This window comes from Tinamus guttatus, unplaced genomic scaffold (genome assembly GCF_059628265.1).
Source record: "Tinamus guttatus ecotype Peru unplaced genomic scaffold, ASM5962826v1 Tinamus_guttatus_pri_ptg000327l, whole genome shotgun sequence".
Classification (NCBI taxonomy): domain Eukaryota; kingdom Metazoa; phylum Chordata; class Aves; order Tinamiformes; family Tinamidae; genus Tinamus; species Tinamus guttatus.
The window spans coordinates 1,970,913-1,994,512 of NW_028288861.1; the positions used below are offsets into that span (position 1 = coordinate 1,970,913).

The 23,600-nt window shown below is 35.1% G+C and overlaps 1 protein-coding gene across 1 annotated transcript in view; it reads left to right on the forward strand.

Moving 5' to 3' along the window:
- Positions 1-23,600, forward strand: part of DPH6 (diphthamine biosynthesis 6) — a 180,535-nt gene that overhangs the window by 30,355 nt on the left and 126,580 nt on the right. Inside the window, exons 4-5 of the mRNA XM_088529290.1 lie at positions 17,984-18,057; positions 19,712-19,830. Coding sequence (XP_088385416.1) covers positions 17,984-18,057; positions 19,712-19,830 — 193 coding nt within the window. The remainder of the gene's footprint in view (positions 1-17,983; positions 18,058-19,711; positions 19,831-23,600) is intronic.

Below are 23,600 nucleotides of genomic sequence, written 5' to 3' on the forward strand. Positions count from 1 at the left end.
TTAGTGCAGCAGTTTAGAGGGCTTTTCTAATGAGACCTGCATATGTGATGTGCCACTAGAGGGGCATCCACGATTCTTTGGGATTCCAGGGTTAATTGCACTGAACCCGCAAGATCATTTATCAAATGTGAGAGTTTATTAGAGCTAAGAGGTTATAACAAAGCTAGCAGAATGTTGAAGGTAGAAATACAACAGCACTGGAAATGTACATGCACATCAGAGCGCTATAGTTTGATCATGGGTGCCACCACTCTCATGGCTTGTGGGCCACCCCTCTGGTATAATTTTCCCTGGTTTCTCTTCCCTGCGCTGTTGACATCAGGACATCCCCACGGAAAGGCCAGTACTCTTGTCCTCAAACCAGCTGGCTGTGATCAATGAAAGTAAAAACACAGGTTTTTAGCGAGTTCATGGAGAACCAGCAGAGAAATAGGCATGACTTGTTCAACAGAAGCCTGCTCTCCCTGAAATATAAACTGCTGCAGTTCATAGCATCCCATTGCTCTTCTGGTTCTTTGAATCCAAGATCCACACGTGATTGTAATTAGTTGTCTTGGTAGTGCCTTTTGTTTGTCTAGAGAACTAGAAAGAAGTTCTCTTCTGCTTGAGGTACTCCTTCTCCACTGATTGATTAGAAACCTAATTTAAACTTACATAGATGCTTTTGCTTCAATGGTTTATAATGTGCATCAAGTGTTTTTTTTAGAAGTTACGATGTAACTGCACAGTTCCCAGGATGAATAACTCTTTGGTATACCTGGCTGGTTAAGAAATTATTAGAGCTGTACATTTCGTATGTTTACAGAGAGGATGTATGTTTTTTAAAAAATATGTATTGATATCTTTTTCTAGTTACTCTGCTTATAGTAAATTGATTGCACTCTTATCTGAGCTCTTTCTTCTAGTCAGACTTAAGCTAGTGCTTCAGAGCTATGTTTAGGACTTTTCAGGCTACTTAGTCTATTCTGTTTTATTTATTAGGAAGTTAGATGCTGTCAGCAGGTTGCTTGGATCTAGAACATCCAGAGAGGGTTGTATTCCCAGGGTACTTGTGAGTCAAAATGACCTAGAGATTAAAAGCAACATCCTGGAAGGAAAAATGACGGTCTGTTCATGGGAAATAGCCCTGTGTCTTCTAATTAAAATGTGTAACTATTTTATGGGTTGCATATTATAGAATGAGACAAGGCATAGAATAAGTGAAATGCTGCTGTGTTGCAGAAACAATACCAACTGTGAAATATTTGATAGTAGAAAATGAAATGCAAAATTAATGAGAACTGTCTGTTAATACCTTTTATACAGTGAACTTAGAGTCAGGATCCTGTGGGCATTAACAATGCAAATAAATCACTGATAAAACATATTTTGAGAAAATGTTCAGAACTTTGTTAGAGGTCTGGTAAGATAGATGACTGTGTTGCAAGGATTGTTCTGACGGTTGCTAGTATGGGCAGTTTTGGGAGACTGGCTTTTTGGGAAAATGATGAAATGAAGAAGTTGTGATGTAAGACTGTGTATCTTCTCTTGCTGTTTTTTTCATTGATACTAGTGAATTTTTGTGTATATCTTGAATATACACAAAATATGTTGAATTTGTTACCTGATGTGAAATAAATTAGAATCAGCAGTTGATAGTTCCCCGTGATTTCTACACGTCCTTCAAAGTTGTTATTTTTCATGAATTTTTTATCTATTTAAGTTCTGTCTTCTATCTTGAGATAGTTGTAACTGGTACCTACCTGTTCTTGAAACTTCTTGTTGATTTTTGAGGACGTTGTCCTGGGTGGGACTAATGCAGCTCCTTTTGAATGGCAGGGCAAGACGCTGCATCTGGACCACAGTTGTGCTGTGCGTGCTGTATCCTACGATCATAGAATCATAGAATCATAGAATGCTTAGGGTTGGAAGGGACCTCTAGAGATCATCTAGTCCAACCCCCCTGCATACGCAGGGACACCTAAAGCACGTGGCACAGGACTGCATCCAAGCGGGTTTTGAAGATCTCCAGAGAAGGAGACTCCACAACCTCTCTGGGCAGCCTGTTCCAGTGCTCTGTCACCCTCACTGTTAAGAAATTTTTCCTTAAGTTCCTATGGAATTTTTGATGTTTCAGTTTCCGGCCATTTCCTCTAGTCCTATCAGTGGCCACCACTGAAAAGAGACCATCCCCGTCCTCTGCACTCCCTCCCTTGAGGTATTTATATACACTGATTAGATCCCCTCTCAGCCTACGATACTGAATGGAAATACTGCTGTCCTCACTCGTGAGAGCAAAAAAAAAAAAAGGAGGAATTCTCCCTTTTCATTAAATTGCGGACATTTAGAAGAACCCCAGAAGTTCTATCAGAACTTCTGACCAAGACCAGTACAGCTCTGACAGAGCTATCAGTAGACACTGCATGATCCCAGAAGAACTAAACACTTATACGATAGAACTGAGAGTTATGATACAATTGACTGCATTAAAATTAACCCATGTAGTTGTGTAGAAGAATCGAGGAGATTAAGTGCCTTCTTTAAGAGCACCATTAAATTCAGTGAGTGCTGCTCAGATAAGCTTTCAGCCGAGTGATCAGAATTCCTGACCACGGTTCAAGACTAAGTTACAAAGCGGAGACTAAATGAGCTTGGCCTTATGGATTCCACAGAGCTCCCTGTTCTGTGGTAGAGGTGATGCAGTCAAGAAGGAAAGCCAGAGAGGTTAGCACAGTTCCAGCAATGTTAGGCATAGCCCTAGCATGGGTCACTGCGTGTCCTGGTGCCTCCCCTGGTGACTTTGGGCCTGGTCAGTTATAGGGTTGGGTAGAGAGTGCCCAGTTCTGCGCTGGCCTCTTCAAACCCGTGGCTGCCTGACAGCTGCCTGTCACTGTGCTAGCGCCCGCAACGTGCTCCTGTGCTTCACAGCGTTCACAGGGATTAACAAGCTCTGGGCACTTAAAGTACAGCTGTGGACTGGCGACTGTGCTGCTCTCGTATCCTGTGCTGAAGTTAACTAAAGCTTGTGTGTTAAAACTGTTGTCAATTAGGCCTAACGTAGTCAGGTAGTTTTGCAAAACACCATTAAAAGTGAAAAATCTTGTGAAATTAAATAAATTAAATTGTAATTAAAATCCTGTAAAAATACAAACATATAGTGATTTCAGGATTTGTTGTTCGAGAATGGTTCTGATTGGTTCTGATTGTATGTCTGAATACAAACTCCACAGCAGAAAGAAAAGAGCTGCAAAATTCCCAAGGAAAAAAAAAAAAAATGAAAGCGGAGAGAAAATGGACCTGTTCAGAGCAGAGTGAGAAAGAATTCTGAGTAAAGATTGCCCACTGAAACCTATTTCTTGAGCAAAGTCAATGTTGGACAGGTCATTATGAAAGAAACAAAGCAGTTTTAAGTATAGGAATAAAACAGATTGTAAGCCCGAGTGAAACCCTATCTAGGCCATTCCTCTTTATTATTGATGGAATGATTTTGTTCCAAAGCGTGACTGGTGTTAATTGCAGTGGTCATTATCATTATGGGTGAGTGACAGAGCTGGTGTCATATTTGACTTCTACTGGGAGAGGCCAATAAGTGGTGCTGAGAGATGTGAAAGAGAAACTCTAACATGGCATTAATTTCAAGAATATAGCTGCCGCTGGCCACAAGATGTGAGAGTAGAGGCTTTTTGTGTAACCTTGTTAATGAGCCCTCTCAAACTATATGTTCAAGAATTGAGGAAAAAAGCATTATAGAGTGAAGTTACATGACCAAGTTCTCTGTAGAGTGAGAATCTGTTTGCATCAGATTGATGACAGACCACTCTGAGGAAATGAAATGCCTCAATTCATCTCATCATGCGGCAGCCACGCTTGCTGCAGAGGACCCGTCATCCATGTGATGGATGCACATCAGTTTAATCACTGCTGAAGACACAGAAATCTGTCCTTACATTCAGGAACAACACACCTATAAAAATTATTTGACATTAAAAAGATAGAACGATTTCCTGGAATAACTGTTGCTTGCAACAGGAAGTTTACTAATCTTCCAGATATTGTGAGAAATGGCAATATTAGTCTATTAATTAAAATAAAAGCTGAAAGTCCTTAATGCGAGTGCAGCTATTAATTGGATTTTTCAAATCTTGGACCAGATTGGGAGCTTTTATCAGACTTATTTTGGAAATTACAGAGATTCACAAGCTGTTTGTCCATACTTCTAGCTGACATGACTGATGTTAGAGAACTATGTCACAAGTTGTTCTATGCTCAGAATTGAAATTCACTTTAGTCTGCTTCTGCTGTGCCAAGTTTCATTTTTTGAAGTATACTCAGAGTGTAAGGTATAAAATGTAGGTGAGGGGGCCCACTGCACCAAATACAGTGAATTTAAGATCTAAAATGCTTTTATCAAGAGGAAACGTGTGTATTTTTTCAAAATGTACTTAGTTCCTTTTCTGTATTAGGGATTTATTTTGTAATTAATTAAATACTAAAAGTTTAATAATAATGTAAAAAATGTTTGTAGTATTATCATATGATAGTGTTATAGCATGCAAGACATGGATGACTTTAAAAGCATTTATGACCTTGAATGGCTGCTGTAGATGAAGCATCTGACACAGACTCAGTATATATAGTCAGAATACAGATGATAGAGAAAAATACCTGTTTCTCCTGTGACAAGTAAGCAAAGTCTTGATTCGTGTTGCTAAACAGTCCAATGGAGAGGAAGATTTGATTCTTCACGTAAGCTGTCTAAAGACTGTCAGAGAGTGCATTTTGTTTTGGAATGTTTCTTTTAGGAGTTGGCATCATTTCTATCATTTTAGTAATGTTAAGTGACCTTGTCTGTCTTGTGTTTTTATTTTTATTTTTTATTTTTTATTTTTTTCAAACAGTGATGGAAAAACCTAATCTAAACAAAGGCACTTTATGTGAGAATCGAACCTGAAAATCATAGGGTGGCAATTTGTGCTTCACTGGAATCTAGGAGGGAGCCATATGGGTGGTGTGATATTTTCAGCAATAAGAACTGATGATGTCATAGATAAAAGATCAGTGTTTTCCTCAATTACCTACAAAATTCTCTTTATTTTGGAGAATGTGTTTGAATTCCCAGTGAATTCTCACTGTGCAAAGTTCAAACTGGAGATCAGAGTTTTAGAGAAGTAATCATCAAGAGAAAACAGCTGTGTAAATGCTTAAACCTGAATAGGATTAAAAGCATTATTAAAAATCAGCAGACTGTGTATACCACTTTAAAAAAGGGATTTTTTTTAAGATTAGGTATCATCATTGTTTTAGCCTTTATAGACTATAGAAGAATTTGAAAATTGTGAATTATTTAATTTGCATAATTAATTGTCTGATTATTAATTGTATGCCTTAATTCATTTTTACTTATTGGAATTTTCTCATAACTTGGACACTGGACTCTGGGATCAGTGATATTTAGGCAAAAAAAGATACATACAAGCCTACACATATTAACTTGATATGATAGAAGAAACTTGGTCAGCAAATACAGAGAGAATGGAGCCAGGATCTTCTCAGGGATAGGTCGCAATAGAACAAGAGGCAACAGACACAACTTGGAACTTGAGAAACTCCAGTTAGACATGAGGACATATTTGGAGGCAGCGTTTTATTTGTGTGTGTGTGTATTTTGCGTATCTAATTAGACCTTCTTGGAGCAAGTATTTGACCTCCAAATGTTCTTTCCAACCTAAATTATTATTTGGTTCTGTGAGTATTTATTCCTCAGCAATTTTTGATGGAATGGATGCTATAAAGCTATTATTCATCATAAAATGTCTTTAAAAAGACATAGCTTTTGCTAAGCCAGACAGTTAAATGTATCTTTATTTAACTTGAACAGTAAACATTAAAAGGAATGTAGAATAGGAAGAAATAGAGAAGTTAGATTCACAGCTATTACTCTTCTGCACTTACCCTTCTTTATTTTAATCAGATTTTGAAGAAATAAAGTGATTTCAAAGCAACACAAATGTGCTATGTAGGTACTTTGTTCAAGAAATGAAAAGGAAAATGAAAATGAAAAAGAAATGTTTTTCAGCTGTTTTGCCACTGTAACCTTAAGTCAAATTAAGAAAAATAAAAAGAAAATATACTGATAATAAACTAATATGGTCCAAAAGCACACTGTAAGATAGACTGGTAACATCATGTTAGAACAGAAAGCCAAAATATTTTTAATGTGAAATAGATTCTAGATTTTCAGAGATTCTGTACTATGTGAGTGAGATATCATACTGATCTAAAGGTGGGTGAAAGGGAATGGAATGACTCTAAATTTGATTATCGAGTTAATTTTGTTTGCTGTATTTTGAATGCCAATTGTGAGGCTAATCAATGAATCATTTTAAGCAGCTGACTTTTTATTTTCTCCAAGAACTGTGACTTGTAACTGAAGAAAGTTGCCCATCTTACACCATGTTTCTACAAGCCATGTAGAAAGGATACTTATTCTTTCTGATTCTTTCATTTTGCTCTGTTCTGCCTTTTTCAGAGGTAGATAATTCTGAAAAGCACTGTTTCTGAAGAGCTAGCGATATGATGATATGCAAAGAGGAGGCCTGCAGTAACTATTGCATGGGAGAGAGGATGTCAATTTTTTGATTAGTCGGTATTTAGCATGTTTAAACTTTTTCCATTGCTTTCTAAATCTAACTCAAAAGCCATGAGCCATTATTGAGAGAAAAAAAAAAGTCACTTTTGCTCAGCTTTTTCTTACTAAATATAAATTTGTCAAGTGCTTTGATTTCATTGTGTGACTACCTGGGAAAGCTGCTACAAGAAGTGAATACTTGAGGTGCATCACAAATTTATTTTGTAGGGTAGCAATTACACAGCAAGTAAAACTCTGCTTTAGATTATTGGGATTTGAGGATTCAAACCGAAAGTGAATATTAGGCTTAGGCTTGGATTTCACAAATATCTTTAAATGGCAAGAAAAATGAAATTTGTCAAATAACCTTTGGAGAAAATAATCCTCAAGTTTTAAATATAATGTTTTATCATTCTTATATGTATAAACATGCGCTTCTAAAACTTTTTCAGGGGAAAATTGTGCCGCTTTCCTGCCAGCTGATAGTTCTTTGTCCATTGTGGGCTACAGTTTCCTATTAGAGGAATATCGAATGAGTTACAGTAAATCTTAAGCACTCTTTTCTCCTGATACATCTACTTCTTGATAAATGTGCATTTCACTAAATCATGCCTCTGCTCTAATGTCCTTCTATAAAATACAGCATGTTTTGCATTAAATGTCGAGCATTTAACATTTTGGGAAGAGATATAGTGCTGAGCCAAAAATTCTCTAAATTTGAAGGGAGTGCAAGCAACAGGATTATTTTTGTTACTTTTCAGAAATTGGTTATGATCAGTGATAAACATTAAATTTATTAGAATTATTTGGCATTTGCTTTAATGAATTCTTTTTGTGACAATTCAAAAATAGTTGACAGCAAATATTTTTGTGCAATGAAACGTGCATTAATTAGATAAAGCAGTATTTTTCTCACTTTATTGGATGACATGGCTCAGCTCTTTGTGAAATTCTGAGTTAAGAATTTTCAGACTCTTTATTCACTGTTGAAATTTCAGCTCTGTTTTCAACAGATTACAACTTTGTTTTTTCATGACTATATATCAGGTTAGCTATTGCCTACTCAAGTATGTCAAAGTAAATAGGGTAGAGACAGTGTAAATGTGATTAACATTTCAGGCAAGTAGTGAGGAACATTTTTGACAGTGTTTGCTTAGGTCCTTCAAATTTAGTCATGCAGTCATGGGAAAAATACATGCAATATCTTGTTAAAATACTGCATTGAATAATTCTGCATGTCAGTCAACCCTAAATGGAAGGAAGTTCATTTCCTCTTGTAAAATGCAGTATTTTCTTTCAGTGTGCTCTTATCTGGTACGCTTCAGATACTATTTCTTCAAGGCTAGATGCTGTGATAGTAAGTCTGTTAGATAAATTTTGATACTTAGTGTTATGAAGAAATCTTCTTTAAGAAGCAGAGTGGTGGTTTTTATGTGTTTTTTTTTTTTTTTTATTTTAAACTATTCTTTGATGGTAAGGTCATTAGAAAAGCACAAATGAATCCAGTATGTTTTTCTGTCTCTTAGTGTGCCACGAATTGGCGTATTCTTAACTTTTTCTTTAACTCCTGAAGTAACCAGATTTCAATAGTGATATGACAGTGCATGCATGTCTGTGTGTAAATAACTATTAAGTGGGACTTCATAAGTATGAAATGCAGTTTTGAAAAATGTTACTCTTAACAGTTATGCATAGAAGAATAAGCTACCTAAGTGTGTATAAACATACTCACCTACTTGTCATACTTCTTAGTTGACAGTGAAGTTGTCTTATTTTCTCTGAAGTTCTTACGTTATTTAGAATGGATTAAAATAACCAGGCTATTTTACTTTAAGAATATTGCACTGCTGCATACAAGTGAGCTGATTTTAGCAAAATAAAAATCTTTTAAATTTATTTGCCCTGAGATAGCTACGTCCTTTACAAGGAAATAAAGGAGAACAACAGAAGATATGTTGCAAATAGACAAAATAGCTTGTTTTCATGTAAGACGTGTATTTTTTTCATGATTCTGAGTCTTAGCCTGTAGTATGTGATGGGATCTTACCTTATTTTTAAGGTGATTTTACTGTTCGAGAGATTGTTACTGCTGAAGCTCGTGCAACCCTGGATGCCTTTCTCATTTTCCCACAATTCCAGTACAGTTATTTCTGTGGTGTCAGTGGTTTGATAAAGACAATCCAGTGTCTTATATCTTGGTTTCAGATTTTATAATGAGATATATTTGAGATGTATTACTTTTCTTCAGGCTATCCTTTCTGTTTAGAGGGGATTCATAAGACAGGAACTTGTTGAGAGGAGAGGAAAAAAAAATATGTATGGGTATATTCAGAAAGTTCTTAGCAAGTGATTAGTCTTCAGCAAGAAGACATGATTATCTGGAATAATATAGGCCAATAGATACTTTCATAAAACAGTCTTTATTTTCATTCTGAAGAAGCCATGCATAATCATAGAGGCTGCAATCTTAACATGTTTTTTTAAAATCTTTAAATTAAATTCTAGATAAACGTTTGAGAAATGCTTATGAATTTGATCTGTGCCTTTCACATATGATACAGCCATTGATAGAATTGCTGTTGATTGCAGAATATTTCTGTTCATAATCACAAACGCTTATTTTTGATACAGCATGAGATCAGAAATGCCCCTGGTTACCAAACTGTGTCAAGCAGGTGTTCACTGACATTTTGTCCTTATAATGTAACCTTTTGTTCAATCTGGAGTTGCCCATTCATGAAAATTTGGTTATCAAATTAAGCAATCAGTATTTCCTGAGAGAAGTGTCTGCAGACAACTTTATTCTTTAATTATCTCAGCATCCAGAGTTGAAAGTCCTAGAGGTGAAGCAGACATTTATGTGAAACCAAATGGCTGCCCAAATGTATTTTTGTGAAGCCTTGGACTGTCATTTCTCTGGCAGAGACTTTGCACTTTCTTTCTGAGCACAGGGCTCATGCACATTCAGCTGATTTGTATAAACAAAACCTTTACTGTTCTATAGAAAGGTCCTTGGTCAACCTTTTCAATATCTAGTAAGTCAGTATGCATCTGGGTTTTGTGTTTTAGTTCTTCTGTTATAGCTTTAGCTAACTATACTAAATTATAATAAATGTGTTATACTGATGATGTCTGTTTTTCCATTGTTAAAAAAAAATCTAAAATATTTTGAAAACTAGATTTTTTTCTATAAAGTGTATAGCTGCTTAAAAAGCTCTTTGTATTTAAAACTGCTCATTTCTCATCTATGAAAATGGTTAATATATGAAATAACATTAACAAATTAATGAGTGATTCTAATTGCTTAAACTGATTGTTCACTTTGATTTTCAGTTTAGTTGCACTAACAGTATCTCAGTAAAATTGCAATTACGGTGTGATGAGTTGACTATAGTCAAAGATTTTCCTGCGTTTATATTGCTACCATTTATGACACAATTCTTCTGCTTTCTAAGAGCAATATTTCAGTGTATTTCTGTCTGATAATAGATTTTTAGCGTGTTATTTCACTTTCTCTCCTTTCTTGATTGTAGTGGTATCGGCACAGGCTCATGTGTGTCCAAACACACCCTTGCACAGTCTCACCCAATCTTTGGAGCTTTCAGGTAGCAAGAGGGCCGTACACTAATTAATGTTGTTATGAGTTTGACATTCGGCAGCAAAAGTTGTGCCTGGGAGCTGCTGGGTGCTCCTCTACCGAAGAGGTTCTCCCTCTCTGTGCGTATGTGTATGCAATGTTTCGTTAATGCATTTGTGAAATGCTTGAAAAGTTATGTTTTCAGTTATGCTTAAAAGTAGTTTTGTGCATCTCTGGGCCATATCCATGGCATTCATAAAAATGCATCTGAATTAGCTCTTTAAGTGTATTAGTTAAGCCATGTCATCTCCTTTCACGTATATATTATATTTATGTGTGTGTAGAGTGTATATACACACACACAATTATTAAAAATTAAAGTGAGTTAAGCTAAATCCATTTAAGGCTACTGCAGTTCATAGTGAGAACATTTGCACAGGGATCTGATGTGGATCCACATTAAATTATTCCCCGTGCTTTGAATTACTTCCATCCTATGGCTCCATGAGATATTGTATATGCAGTGAGTTCTCTAGTCCAGGAATTCTCTGTCTTGGAGATTTTACAGCATTTTTTTTCTTTCAAGGAAGGATAGACAAAACTCTTTTTTTAAAAAAATAAAAAATAAATATTTCACCTTTTGTACTTTATTTAAATGGCCTAGCAGTCCAAGGTGAGGTTTTGTTTGCTGTGGCATGACTCATCAGATTTGATTTTCTATAAGGTTGACATATTGGAGATAGGATAACTGTTTTGGATTGGAAGAAATTGGAGGTGGAATTGGAGAAACATCTAAGTTTGACTGTGAAAGTGTTTTGTCAAGGGTCTTGGAAGAGACAAGTCAGGGATTGTTTGGTTGTGCTGTTGTCTTCGTGAGCAGATGGGATCTTCTCCCTTGCCTCACTGTGAAACAGTGGACGTTTCTGCTGCATAAAGGTTATTCTGGTGATAGCAAAACTTCAGGACTGCAGTACTCTTATTTTTTCAAGTATATGAGGCTATAGATAAATTCAGTTATGTTCTCAAGTATATTCTGTTTCTCTGAAGTCTTTCTGCATTATGGTATAAGATAAGATGTGCGAGACATGTAAGCTTGAGAGTTTTAGAGGAAGAGTCTGCCAGAAAATATGATTTAGTAGGTGGATGTGGCTGTTCAGTTTGGCTTTTTACACTCCTGCATTGTGTAATTTCTATTCCAGATCTCTTTGTATTGACATCTCCATGATGTAGTAGAATTGCTGTTGCCATTGTAGCTGTGATAGAAGTAGAATGTTTTTTCAGAAAGTAGCAGTTTCTTCTTTGATCTCTCTACCTTGATCTCAGAAAAGAGCTTACCTGGTTCTTACAAAATCAGTTCCCTACATTTATTCTTTATTATTATTATTATTTTATTTATTTCTATAAAATAATAAAATCCTGATCTCGGTGGAAACCTTCCTTTAACGTTCGTTCTTCCTCTTCATCCTTGTCCTGTTAAACTGGTGGTAAAATCCCTTTTTCTATCTTTGTGTTCACAGAAGCTACCAGTTTGTCTCCTTTGCCTATACATATGCCTTTTCTGCACTAAGGGTGCTGATTAATTTTTCCTCTCAAATGAGCTAACTATTGTACATAATTGAACTGCTTTGTTTGATGTTTGTTTGATGTTACATTTTCTCACTTTTTTAGGTGACAGAGTTGATTTAAGAAACTACTTCTTTTCCCTTGCCCCTGGTGGTTCATTGCTGCTCTCTCAGTTGAACAATGTGGCAATTTACAAAAATTCCTTTAAATGGAAATATTAAACTTGCTCTTTTCCGAATTTGTCATCCCATTCCCCTTGGGAGTTCTGCTCCCCATCTTCTGAATGCCGTAGGAGTTTCCTGCTTAGGGAGTAAATTCAGTTATGGACCTTGACCTTCAGTTTTCAAAATAACATTAATTGTGAGCATCATGAGAGCAGCAATGCCTAGGCACAAAGGAATAAATTAATAAGTTTTTAATTGATTTTCTGCTGCCCTTTAGGGATATCGAGGCCTATTTTGAGGCTTAGCAGAGACTGGCCTTCTCACAAATGCTGCGTGTTGCCTATCTCAGGGACGGCTGTGTTCTGTCTTCCATTTCTTGCAGCTGCCCCGCCATACCAAGGCTTACAGAATCGCATACTGTGTTTGAGGGGTGTAAGCCGTGACTGTAGAAAGCTCCATAAGTTATGCTGAAATACTCACATGTAAGATCTTGCTATTCAATTGCAGGAGCCTAAAAGTTCAGTTACTCGTACGTGTATCATTTATGATAAATGTGTTGTGTTTTAATCGGTAATTTTGTAAATGGCTGATAATCATTTTCCAGATGCAATTGATCTTAAGCTTTAATTTAAACATGTGTAGCAGTTTTGGTAATGAAACAAAACAGTTGCTAATGTAAGGGTCAAGGAGGATATTAGCTGCAAACATGCTTAAAAATATAGATTATCCCTACATATTTTTCTCATCAGATGAACTCTATTTTGGCAAAGCTATTAAGGAAATGTTAAAAAATAAAGATAGTTTAACCGTTCTTTGTATTTTTCTAAATTGGAATGTTCATTTTTTATTTTAAAGCATGAGTCCAGGCATATATGGTAGTCTAACCCTTTGTTTTTCTTTTTTGTTAATATTTTGACTGTTGCACCCAATATTTCTTTATTCGCTTCTTGTTAAGGTGGTGAATAGTTGGATGCAGTTATATGCTTAGCAGTAACCTTTACTCATAATATGATATTGTCTGTATGTCTTATTTCGTTCAGCTTTCGCTGGCACTGATGAGGCCTAAGGCTGCCATTTCTTTGGGCTACTGATAATTTTTTATCTGATTAACTGACATATTTAGTTGAAATCAGACACAGCCCTTAGGCTCAGCATGGATTTAATTTAAAAAGTATCAAAGGTTTGCACTGTGTGCTGTTTAATCATCATGTTTACCAGGGAAAGAAAAATTACCGGAAGGACCGTAGGGAGAGGGTTATCTTAAGGAGCAGTAGCTTGGGAAATTGATAATAACTACGAGGTAATTTACTGCTAACTTTTATATTCATTAATGTAACATTTCGCACTAATAATTACAGCGCATGTAATAAAGTAATTAAATTGAAAGCATTATCACTAATCTTTTTCTTGAACTCTGAGAGGGTCAGGTAGAGACATTAAAATGTGAAATTTAACAAAACTCCTGTCCTAATATCTCCGTGATAAATATTTTGCTTGCTAGTAGAATCCTTCTGCCAGAATGGTATGTTAAAGCCTCTATTTAGACATTTCCTCAAATTATGGTCACTCTTTAATTGAATATCAATCACTGAAAAGAGGCTGGGGTGGGGGCGGGGAGGCAAATTTGAAATCATGCTGCTCAAACATATATTACTTTTAAGTTTCTGCTTATATTTTGTATAAGATATACTCTACTACATCAATATTTTACATGTATGCTATACAAACACTTTTAACAGTTGGTGAAGGCATACTCAGCCACTTATGCTTTGCAGCTTTCACAAAACTGTTTAATTTTTATGCATTTTCTGATAGAAAATGTAGCTGAAAGTTATCTGTGATATGAATAGAACAGTAACTTTGAGTTGTGTTATTCGTTACACTATTTTAAAATAATATATAAAAAAGTTATCCATTTTAATACAATTACAGTTGCACAGATCTATGTGTTTTTCCACCACAATTCTTAATGATGATCATTCTTCATGAATGTTATGAGTAGAAATGTGTAAATGGTTCTAACAAGAAAATCTAATAATAATGTAATTTCACTTACAGTCTAAACAGTAATTATCTTTTATATAAAAAAATTGTGCTGCTGCTCAGAATTTTGTGTTATTTAGATACTTTTTAAAACTTCATTTTTAAGTCTGCCTTTTAAAATGAGAAATTTTGATAGTTCTAGCGGGGAAAAATGATTTTTTTAAAGGTCTTACAAGATATTAACAACTCTTTACTTTCAGTAAATATCCATGTTGAGTGTCTGTGTGTATGCATTATACATATATCAATTCTTATACTGGGAAGTATATTGATATCACGGTGAAAAGAATGCTTTGGGTATTGTCTAAAGGTACTGAAGTAGTAGTAATTTATTTTTATTTTAATATAATTCATTGAGTTAGCAAAGCATTAATAGTGTTGCATAGTTTAAACATCACTTTAACAAATAGTGCTTAAGAATTTTTGTATTTTTTTTTATTAATAAAATTGGAGTGGTGGGGGGGAAGCCCTTCCATGTCACTGAACAGCTTTCTCCCACAACTTTCTCAAACTTGCATCCGTGGTTTTTCATTAACTTCAGGTAGCTGGTACTTATTTGCAGATGCCAGTCTGCCATCCCCACACTAAATATGTTCACTGGAGCTCCTTACTCAAGGCCTTTACTGGCTATATTGACATTAATTTTACTACTACTAATATTCAATAAAACTTTTAAACTGTTTGCAGTAGAGGAGTATTTTAAGTGGGACCTTTCCTGCTGAGTCCTTAAATGTGTGTGATTTCAAAGCGTAGTCACCTGGGTCTATTTGCTGGGGCTGGAAGATCACAGAGTTCCCCGAGTCACTGTGGCAGACGCTGGCATTTGCCGCAGGGTAAAATTCAGAGCTCCGAGAGGAAACGTCAGTGCAGGAGTTACTTGCATTGCTTCAGCTTGTTTCCAAAGTTTCTTAATCTTTTTAATTTGTGAGTGGGGAGAGTCTCTCTTATAGAATGCTTTTAAAATGCGATTGTTTTTAATTTAAACAAAACTTTTTTTTTCTTCTCTCTTAAGGGATATTAATCAAGGCTATTCATCCTATTCTTACCTGTTAAATTGCCTGTTAAATGTCGTCTACATTTTAGCATGGATAGCATGTCAGCTAAATTTCTACCCATTCTTTTTGAAACACCTCACTATTAGAATTATTAATGTACTTTAGGACTGATCCTGTGGATCCCTTTGCACCTCCAACGGGTGCAATGATTCCCATTTTGATTCTCATTGCACCTCCAAGAGGTGGTTGTGTTGGTTGCAGCTGTGATGGCGGGTTGCGAGTTGCAGAGATAAAAGAGGGTGTTTATCTTTGCATCATAACTAACACAGGATTGTAAGAAAATTTAGATGTTAGTGGATGTTAATAGGGTTTGGGGAGATATACTTTGCACCTATTGGAAAAAAAAAAAAAAAAAGAGCCTTATGGAGTAAACAGCATTTGGTGTCTGGAGGATAACTATATACATATAATTATAGGTACACAAAAATAGTTTAGTGTTATTTACTGTGGCACACTTCTCTGTTTAAGCTAGCGTAGCCATGTAGATTGAAGCATGCAAAACTTAAATCTATAGCAAAATCTTACTGAAGGAACTGCTTACTGGTTATAGTTGCTGGTGTTATTGTAAGCTCTGGTGGGCAGCTGACTGTGGGGAACCAACTTTCCAAGATTCTTGCTCAAGTTTTGGGTGAATATGGAATGATGTGAATAATGGCCTTTCATTATCTATTGAGGAAACTCTCTCATCCTTTCTGGAAAAGGAGCTTTCCTGGGGGCCTCTCTGAAGTGCCGCTATGTGCTGGGATGTGTGGAGCAAACAGGTCTGCGTGCAGGTGCCAGTCCAAACCAAAATGCAGATTGAATCCAAATGCTCCCAAATGGATACTGCTGCACCTTGGCCTATTCTAAATGTGCCAGTGATTTTTTTTTTTTCCTCTCCCTGAATAGTTTACTCAGTTTAAGTGTGTTACCTCACAAGAAGAGTGATGGAATACTTTGAGAACACTAGCTAATGGGAGTGAGTTGCATTTCATTTAACCAGGGGACAGATGATTATCCCAAAATAATTTAATGTACATCAATGAAACACTTGTTGCAAGTGAAGAAACAAGCTGTATTTTTAGGGTAGTGTCCTGCCCATTTGCTTCAGTGAGACATGAGTATATTGGTGTATACATATTATAGAGGATATAAAGGCACAGTTACGATGGTCAGGTGAGCTCATGCTATTTCACAGTTGTATTCATTTATTTAAACTGCAGTATTTGTACATTGGAGATTGCTTTATGAACCAGTAATTCTAGCCAAAGTGAGTTTTTTTTTTCTTCTTGCATAAAAATATGAACAAACAGTACTTAGCTGTCATGCTTTACAGGATTATTATGGGTTTTAAAGGTATAATTTTTAAAAAGAACCTTAGACCCATGAGGAGAATACAAATGCAGTACAGGGAAACTGTGTATCAAAATTCCATGGAACAAAGAAGCCCAGGGGAAACGTATTAGGTGTATTGAAGACCCAGGAGGCTCCATGAATTATTTTGAGGTAGCATCTGTTTAATGAAACTTCTAGTTACATACACCTGTTACTTGTTTTTTTTTTAAAGTATAATTCTCTCTTGGAGAGCAGAGGGAAGTGCAATGTCTGACTGCTTTTACTTGGGAAAGAGCTTTTGCTGGGCGAAGAGCTTTGAAGCATTGTTGCACAGAAAACTCGAAGGGAAGCAAAAGTAGCATGGTTGGATAGTAGTGAGTTTAAAAAAAAAAAAAGCATTTGATAGTAAGCTAGCAACAGATAAGCTAAAATAAATTTGTAGCCGTATTCTTCAGAATATTTGAATCCTCTCAGGTTTGGCGTTGGTTATATAGAACATCCATTATGATGTGTACAAGTACAAGCATTTGACAATAATCAAATTTCCAATATTATAGCTAGGAGTTTTGATAAGTAGAGTCTTAACTGAGAAGTACAGATGGATATGAATGAATTGGGAATTTGGTTGGGGAAATTCGAGAATTAATGCAAAGATATTTTAGTCCAGCATAGATATAAAATAGGAAATTGTTCACTACAAGATAATTATGAACAAAATACCTTTGGAAGTATTTTACTGACCAGAAACTGAAGATGAATTTTCAATTCAGTAATGTTGCAGGGAAGGACTAGTTTAATTTTGAAGTAAATACCTACATATATAGTTAAAATTTTCTGGTACGGTCTTGCTACAAACATCATAGGATTGCTGAGCAGCTTCAGAAGGTAGATAGATCTTCCTTTATAGTTATGGTCAACCTTACTTAAAAAAGGTTGACCATAACTAAAGTCTAACCAGACTAAATGTTTGTAAAAGAAAGTAAATATAACATGTTGCTTGTGACTAGAGCTTAAAAAAAAAAAAAAAAAGGGCAACAACCATGAAATATTTTAAGTACAAATTTCAAATATTGTGTTCTCAGTGGATCTAAAATAAAAACACAGAATAGATGGCTTAAGTGAAATGGAAACACCACTCCAAAGAGAATGTTGTTTTGAAAACCCTTTTGTTAGCAGAATTTAATAAGTTGCTAGAAAGTGTCTTTTTCTCTGGGGTTAGGATAGTAATCTCAACACCTACTACATGATATATATATGCAGTGTGGCATATGAAACATACAATGAAACAAGTATGGTCGTGATTGTGTGTTGCTAATATTTACTTGTAGGTGGAATAATTGATGTTTCGGTTACAGAGAAGAGCTGGAATTAATTTTCACTATGTCAGGAATGCTCTGGGATAAGCTGTTAAATTCAATATTTTTCAGTTACAGTGGCCATTTCTTCTGTAGAGTGATACTAGATTCGACTAGATTACTTTGTTAGAGTAATAATCACATGGTAGGCAGCTGCACTGCTCTCTTGTATGGAAGATCTGTGTTCCAGATGTATATCAAGGTACTTCTTGGTTGGTTCTGTAATAGAATTAGTAGATCTTGATTGTTTAAAATGTTTAAATTGCATAAAATGCCAACTTTATTATTTCCTATATTTTTTTCAGGATGAGGAAGGAGTGGAGGGTGTCTCTGTGGGAGCCATTCTTTCTGATTACCAGCGAATTCGAGTGGAAGATGTGTAAGAAAGTATTTATCTTTATTACACAGTACAGCTGAATCCAGTTACTCTTTCTCCATTACAGTGATCAGTCGAATCTACCAGTCTCGTCACTTGTTATCAGGAACTAAATGACATTCCTTAAAATCTATTACAGAAATAATAATAATGTCAAGAACTTTGATTTCTCATTTCTCTCTTCTTTAAGTCTGGACACATTGTGATACTTCTAAGAACCTTAGCACAACAAATGGTAGGAATTGTGTTATGTTGGCCCGGATTTGATTTGGGTCTAGAAAAAAATCATTATGTACATCTGATGAAATGCAGAAATAGCCTGATAATTAGAGTTCATTAGTTATTTGTTGATAGTGGAATAAAAAATATCTGAAATACTTCATGAATTTCAGCAATATTGAAATTAGTGCTACTCTACTCACATCAGGGAGTTATATCTGATGAATGTTTCCTTTTCAGTTTACACAGGTAAACTTTAGTTAGAAAAAGCTTCTTTGTTTTTCTCCTAGGATTAATGTACATGCTGAAAGCTAGAAAGAATTTGACGTTTTAATAAATACTCGATCATGTTACTAGATATTTTAAAAAGATCATTTTTGTTGTTTTTGGTTTCTGGTCTGTTACCACAGCCAGAAGATCGGTGGCACACGGCAATGTTGCCAACTGACCAGATTAATTCCAAAGGCACTCAGTGGTAAAAATACACACTGATCCAAAGATTTACCCCTTGCAGTCAAGTTTTGAGACCTAAACCATTCTGATTATGTGGATTCAGCTAATTTGATAAATAAAGGTAGGCACATAAATGAATTAACCTGGCATTCAAAGTTGTTAAATATTTGTTAATTTTACAACTGAGTGCTTTGTTAAAATATACAAAAGTTGCAGCAAAATGAATGAGAGTATGTGGGTGCTACGTATGTGTCGGCAATAAACACCCATTTGCACAATCTTGATGTTCATTTAATGAGAAATTGCGTATATTAAACATTTGTCAATTCCCATTTAACGTGATATTTTGAGTGATCTGACCTAGGAATTCAAATCTGTTTTTTAGGATCTAGGTACTACATATTTTGTCATCAATTTATGTTTCTTGGGAATTTGCAGTAGGACTGCATTTCAATAGTGCAAGTTAGCATGCTCTAAAATGATAAACAATTAAAAGTTATGTATCAAATACATTATCAAGTTGTTATTTCACAAACTGTACAGTTTTTCTTGAGCTATCCTTTTCTTGAGTGTAGATACTAATCGCAGGTTTAAGTGTAACAAATTCAGCATGTTGCACTGGTGATCTGTTATGCTTGTAACTCAGAGTGGCACTTTAACTGTGTAGATAAAAATTGATCACCACCTAAGCTGTTTATGGGTTTGCATTCCTAAAGGTTTAGAGATGGATTTTATTCCTATGCAACTCTGTTTATGCGAGGGAGTTACAACTTACATAGGTCAATTACAGTCAGAATAAGGTTTCTTCCTTTTATCTTGTGTTAGACTTAGTGTGTGTTTAGTGAAATCTAGGAAAATATTTTAATTGAAATGATAGAAAAAATAGTAGGAAATCAGGCAAATTAAATTTCTTTAGTTTTGAATGAATTATGCTGTGTAAAAGCTTTGTTTTGGATTTCATTCAACTTTTTTTGTTGCTTTTAAGATGCAGAAGGCTTAATCTTCAGCCGTTAGCTTATCTTTGGCGCCGGAACCAGGAAATTTTACTTAAAGAAATGATATCATCCAACATTGAAGCCATAATCATAAAAGTGGCAGCTTTTGGTATGTATCCAGTTTCTGAGCCGTATTGTGTGTTAAAATGCTAGTGAACAAGTCCGTAGCACATCTGAGAGAAACAGAAATTTTGTTTTATATTTTAGGATAAGAAATGTTAACATACACATGAAAAAGATATTTTTTCTTTTTTTTCTAGATGTCTGAATCATCATTTTACCTGTATGTAATTCTTATTTTTCTCAGTGTAGACATTGAAAAGCTGGAAGTAATAGCATAGTTCTAGCATAGTCATTAAATTCCTTCAGTAGATTTTTTTGTTTTGGTTTAGTTTTGATTCTCGGTAAAAACGCATGCATAATTCAGTAGTTCACAGTATTGTCATTTATGGATGATACAAACTGGTGGCTAGACAAAATTATAAAACAACCGTGAAAGTTTTAATAGAAACCTAACAAATTAACATCAAACAAGATGTAATTATGGGAGACCAAAACATTTTGCATAAAGATAATCTTTTCGCTTGGTAAAGAGTAATATTTCTTTGTTGCTTTCTGAAGAGTGGTATTACGGTGTAATTGTTTAGTACTTCAGAGCTCAAAATCACCGTGTCTTTTTATTAGTAAATGTTTAAAATGAGATTTTTATAATGAAGCAAATCATTGCACAAGCTAATATTTTTTTTTTTTATTGACGATAAAGTGAAGTTGTAGAGGCTTGTTGAATGATGTGCTCTGCGGCCTTGAGAAGCATGTAAGAAACATAATACTTGTTATCAGTATATACAATGTATTGATACTTCAGTATCAATGTGTTGATAGTGTTTTAGGCCTCTATGTAGTTTTTCATTTAAGAGTAGCAGATGAGGCTTAAGATGAGGTATAAAATGTGACCAAAGGACTGTGTGGTGGACAGGGGTGGGGGAAATCGCTGGAGTTTTTTGGCTTGTTAGACCAAAAAATGGCTAGTATAATACGAGCTACTTGGATGGCTAAAGGCATGTGTCTTAAATTGTTGTGTACCTTTGCATTAGAAATCTGGTGACTAGCTTATTTGTGTAACTTTCCCATTAGGTTCTCAAAGTCTGTCCTTCTTTAAAAGCCTGCTTTATAGTAAAGTAATTAATACTTAAATATTAGCCAAGAAATGAATATAGCTCTTTGGACTATGCATGAATTCATGGCGTGACTTTAATTTGTTTTATTTTTTGCCCTTCTCATAAGCAGAAAATGATTGGAAAAGCCAAGTTGCATCATTCACTTACAAGGATTGTAATTTTAATACTTTTATTTTGGGGAAAGCTAGCTGTTAGTACAGAGGAATAAATTGCTGCATGTTCTACTGCACAGCAATTCTTTCTTAAATTAGGAGAAAAAGAAGCTCAAAATATTTTTTTAGTGGAATAAGACTTGCAGGGTCATCTTTTTACTTTAAAGAGAAAGGATTTGCTTACATTGTATGTTAATAGGAAGAAAAAAGTGTCAACAAACGTAGGTAGCATGTTTTTCCAAACAGAATTATTTTGCCATCAAGTTTTACATACTCATTTGTTTTTCTTTTCAATTATTCTCTTCAATTATTCAAAATCTGGTAAAGATAAAGTCTATTTGAAGTAGACTTTTTAAAGAACATATAAGATTTAGATGATATGATAGATAAAACTGTTTCATGAAGAGACATCAGTGATGGCCTCACTCATCCAGAAAGCAAGATAAGCTTGTCTTTTGTAATTCTACAGGCTTAAACCTTAAAATGCACTAGTTGATGCACAAAGAGTGCTTTGTTGGCTGTTCATTTAAGGAGCAAATACCATAAATACCTGTAGACAGCAATTAGGTAGAAAATCACTGCAAGACTCATTTTTTTCCCTATCTTTCCTTTTTTTTTTGGCTACAGGTAAAAGAAAGATCTTATCAGAGTCAATTTCTCACCTGCCTTAGGCAGACGTAATTAGATGTAAGCAAATTTAATGGAGCTTATGTGCTCTGGGGCCATTCTGTAGTGCTTTAATAATTGCATGCCTTATTAAAGCAGATTTAAGGTATGAAGATTGTTTAGCATATCAAGTGGCAAAAAAACGAAGCTATAGGTTAACTTTTTGCCTTTTTGATTGATAATCAAAGCTAAACTGCAACAAAAATACTTAAAATAACAGATTTAATAGTCTAAAGGGCAGTGCATTAGAGCCTATATTGTACAGATGTTAAAGCAAGAAACAAATCTGTAACTTGAGCTTGACATTCATCAACACTGGCATACTTGTGCACTTGCCTTGGCCTGTTTTCCATTAACTCAGTGCCAATATTGGCAAGGTAAAAGCTTGCTGTTTTATGTAGAAAACACATAATTATGCAAGTAAGTGAACATTAGTTAGTACTTTTCCCCTAAATCCACCGCTACAAATTAATACCATAAACTTTGCCAGTGGCAACAGTTTTCTATCTGAGAGTAGCATGCTCTGTCAAATGGGATACCAATTGCTCTCTCATATGCAAAAGATATTCATAGGAACCCTTCTTCACCTGCCTTCTGTGGATCTCGTGAGTAAATCACCCTTCTTTCTTTTAGAGTGTATATGAGAAGATTTAATGATGGAAAGTATACCATGATCTAACAGCAAAACTAAGGAATAAAAAATAATATTGATATTGATCTTTAGCGGCACTTTTTTACTGCTAAAGATGTCTGTATGATACATAATATCTTCATATTTGAAATATAATCCCTCTTCACTAGAACTGTGAGAAAATTAGAATGGGGTTACTTAGTAAGAGTTGAAATAGATGATTGCCTTTAACATACAGGTGTGTGAAAATCTAGTAATATCTGTTGTTCATGTGAGTCAGTATAATATAGCATAATCATAAGATGTGATTTTCATAGCCTTGTTCTGTGAATACATTCTATGGATTAAAATATTAATTAACTTGCAGAAGAGCATCAGAATCTTGGAAACCACGTACATTGGTTTCCAAGATGGTTCACCGGTACAGGGTTTCAAAACAACTTGCTTGCGCTGCTGCACTAGGTGTAAAGGGTACATTGGGAAGGAATCTTTGCGTTCTCCACAGTATGGGCCTCAGTTAAAATAGAACTTGCAATTTTGCATACTTTTACTTTACTTGTTACTGGTACCTAAATCTTGTGGAGTCAAGAATTAACATTGAAATATAACTTCAATTATACATCTTAATATATCACTAAACTCAGTCTGTCAGTATAATTTAAATTATTTTTACATCATTCAATTAAGGAACTTGTCCTAAGAGATCCTAGTTTTTATTTGACTGTTTTAGATTCATGTTTGTCTTTATTGTTTGCTCGAGAAATTGAAAAAAAAAATGCTTTTAATCAAAATCAGAAAATTAGGGCAAAGTTGCCATGTTTTAATGGATTGTAAGGGATTAATATGCAGTAGTTTGCTTATACATTGCAAGTTCTCTCAGTTTGTTTACAGCACAGTAATGAGTCACTTTTGAATTAAAAACCTCAAGTAAGTTGTAATCGTGAGGTCACGTAATAGAAATATTAAGATGAAAAAGGAAAACTGAGTGGTAAACTGTGTTTCAAACTTCTAGCCCTTTTTCAGACCACAGAAGAAAAGTTGTGCTACAAAACTGCTCACCTTTGTGTTAGAGCTGATCAGCTTTTGGTGCTCGGCCTACGTTTTGAAGTGTGATTCTTACACCTTGGTTACATCGTATATCTCTTAGGTCCAGTTGAACGAGTGCTTCTAGGCAATCTCCATGCTTAGCTTTGGTTAGAAAAAAAAGAGGGATCATAGCCTAAATTTTGAGGAGCAATGAGGGTCCACAGCA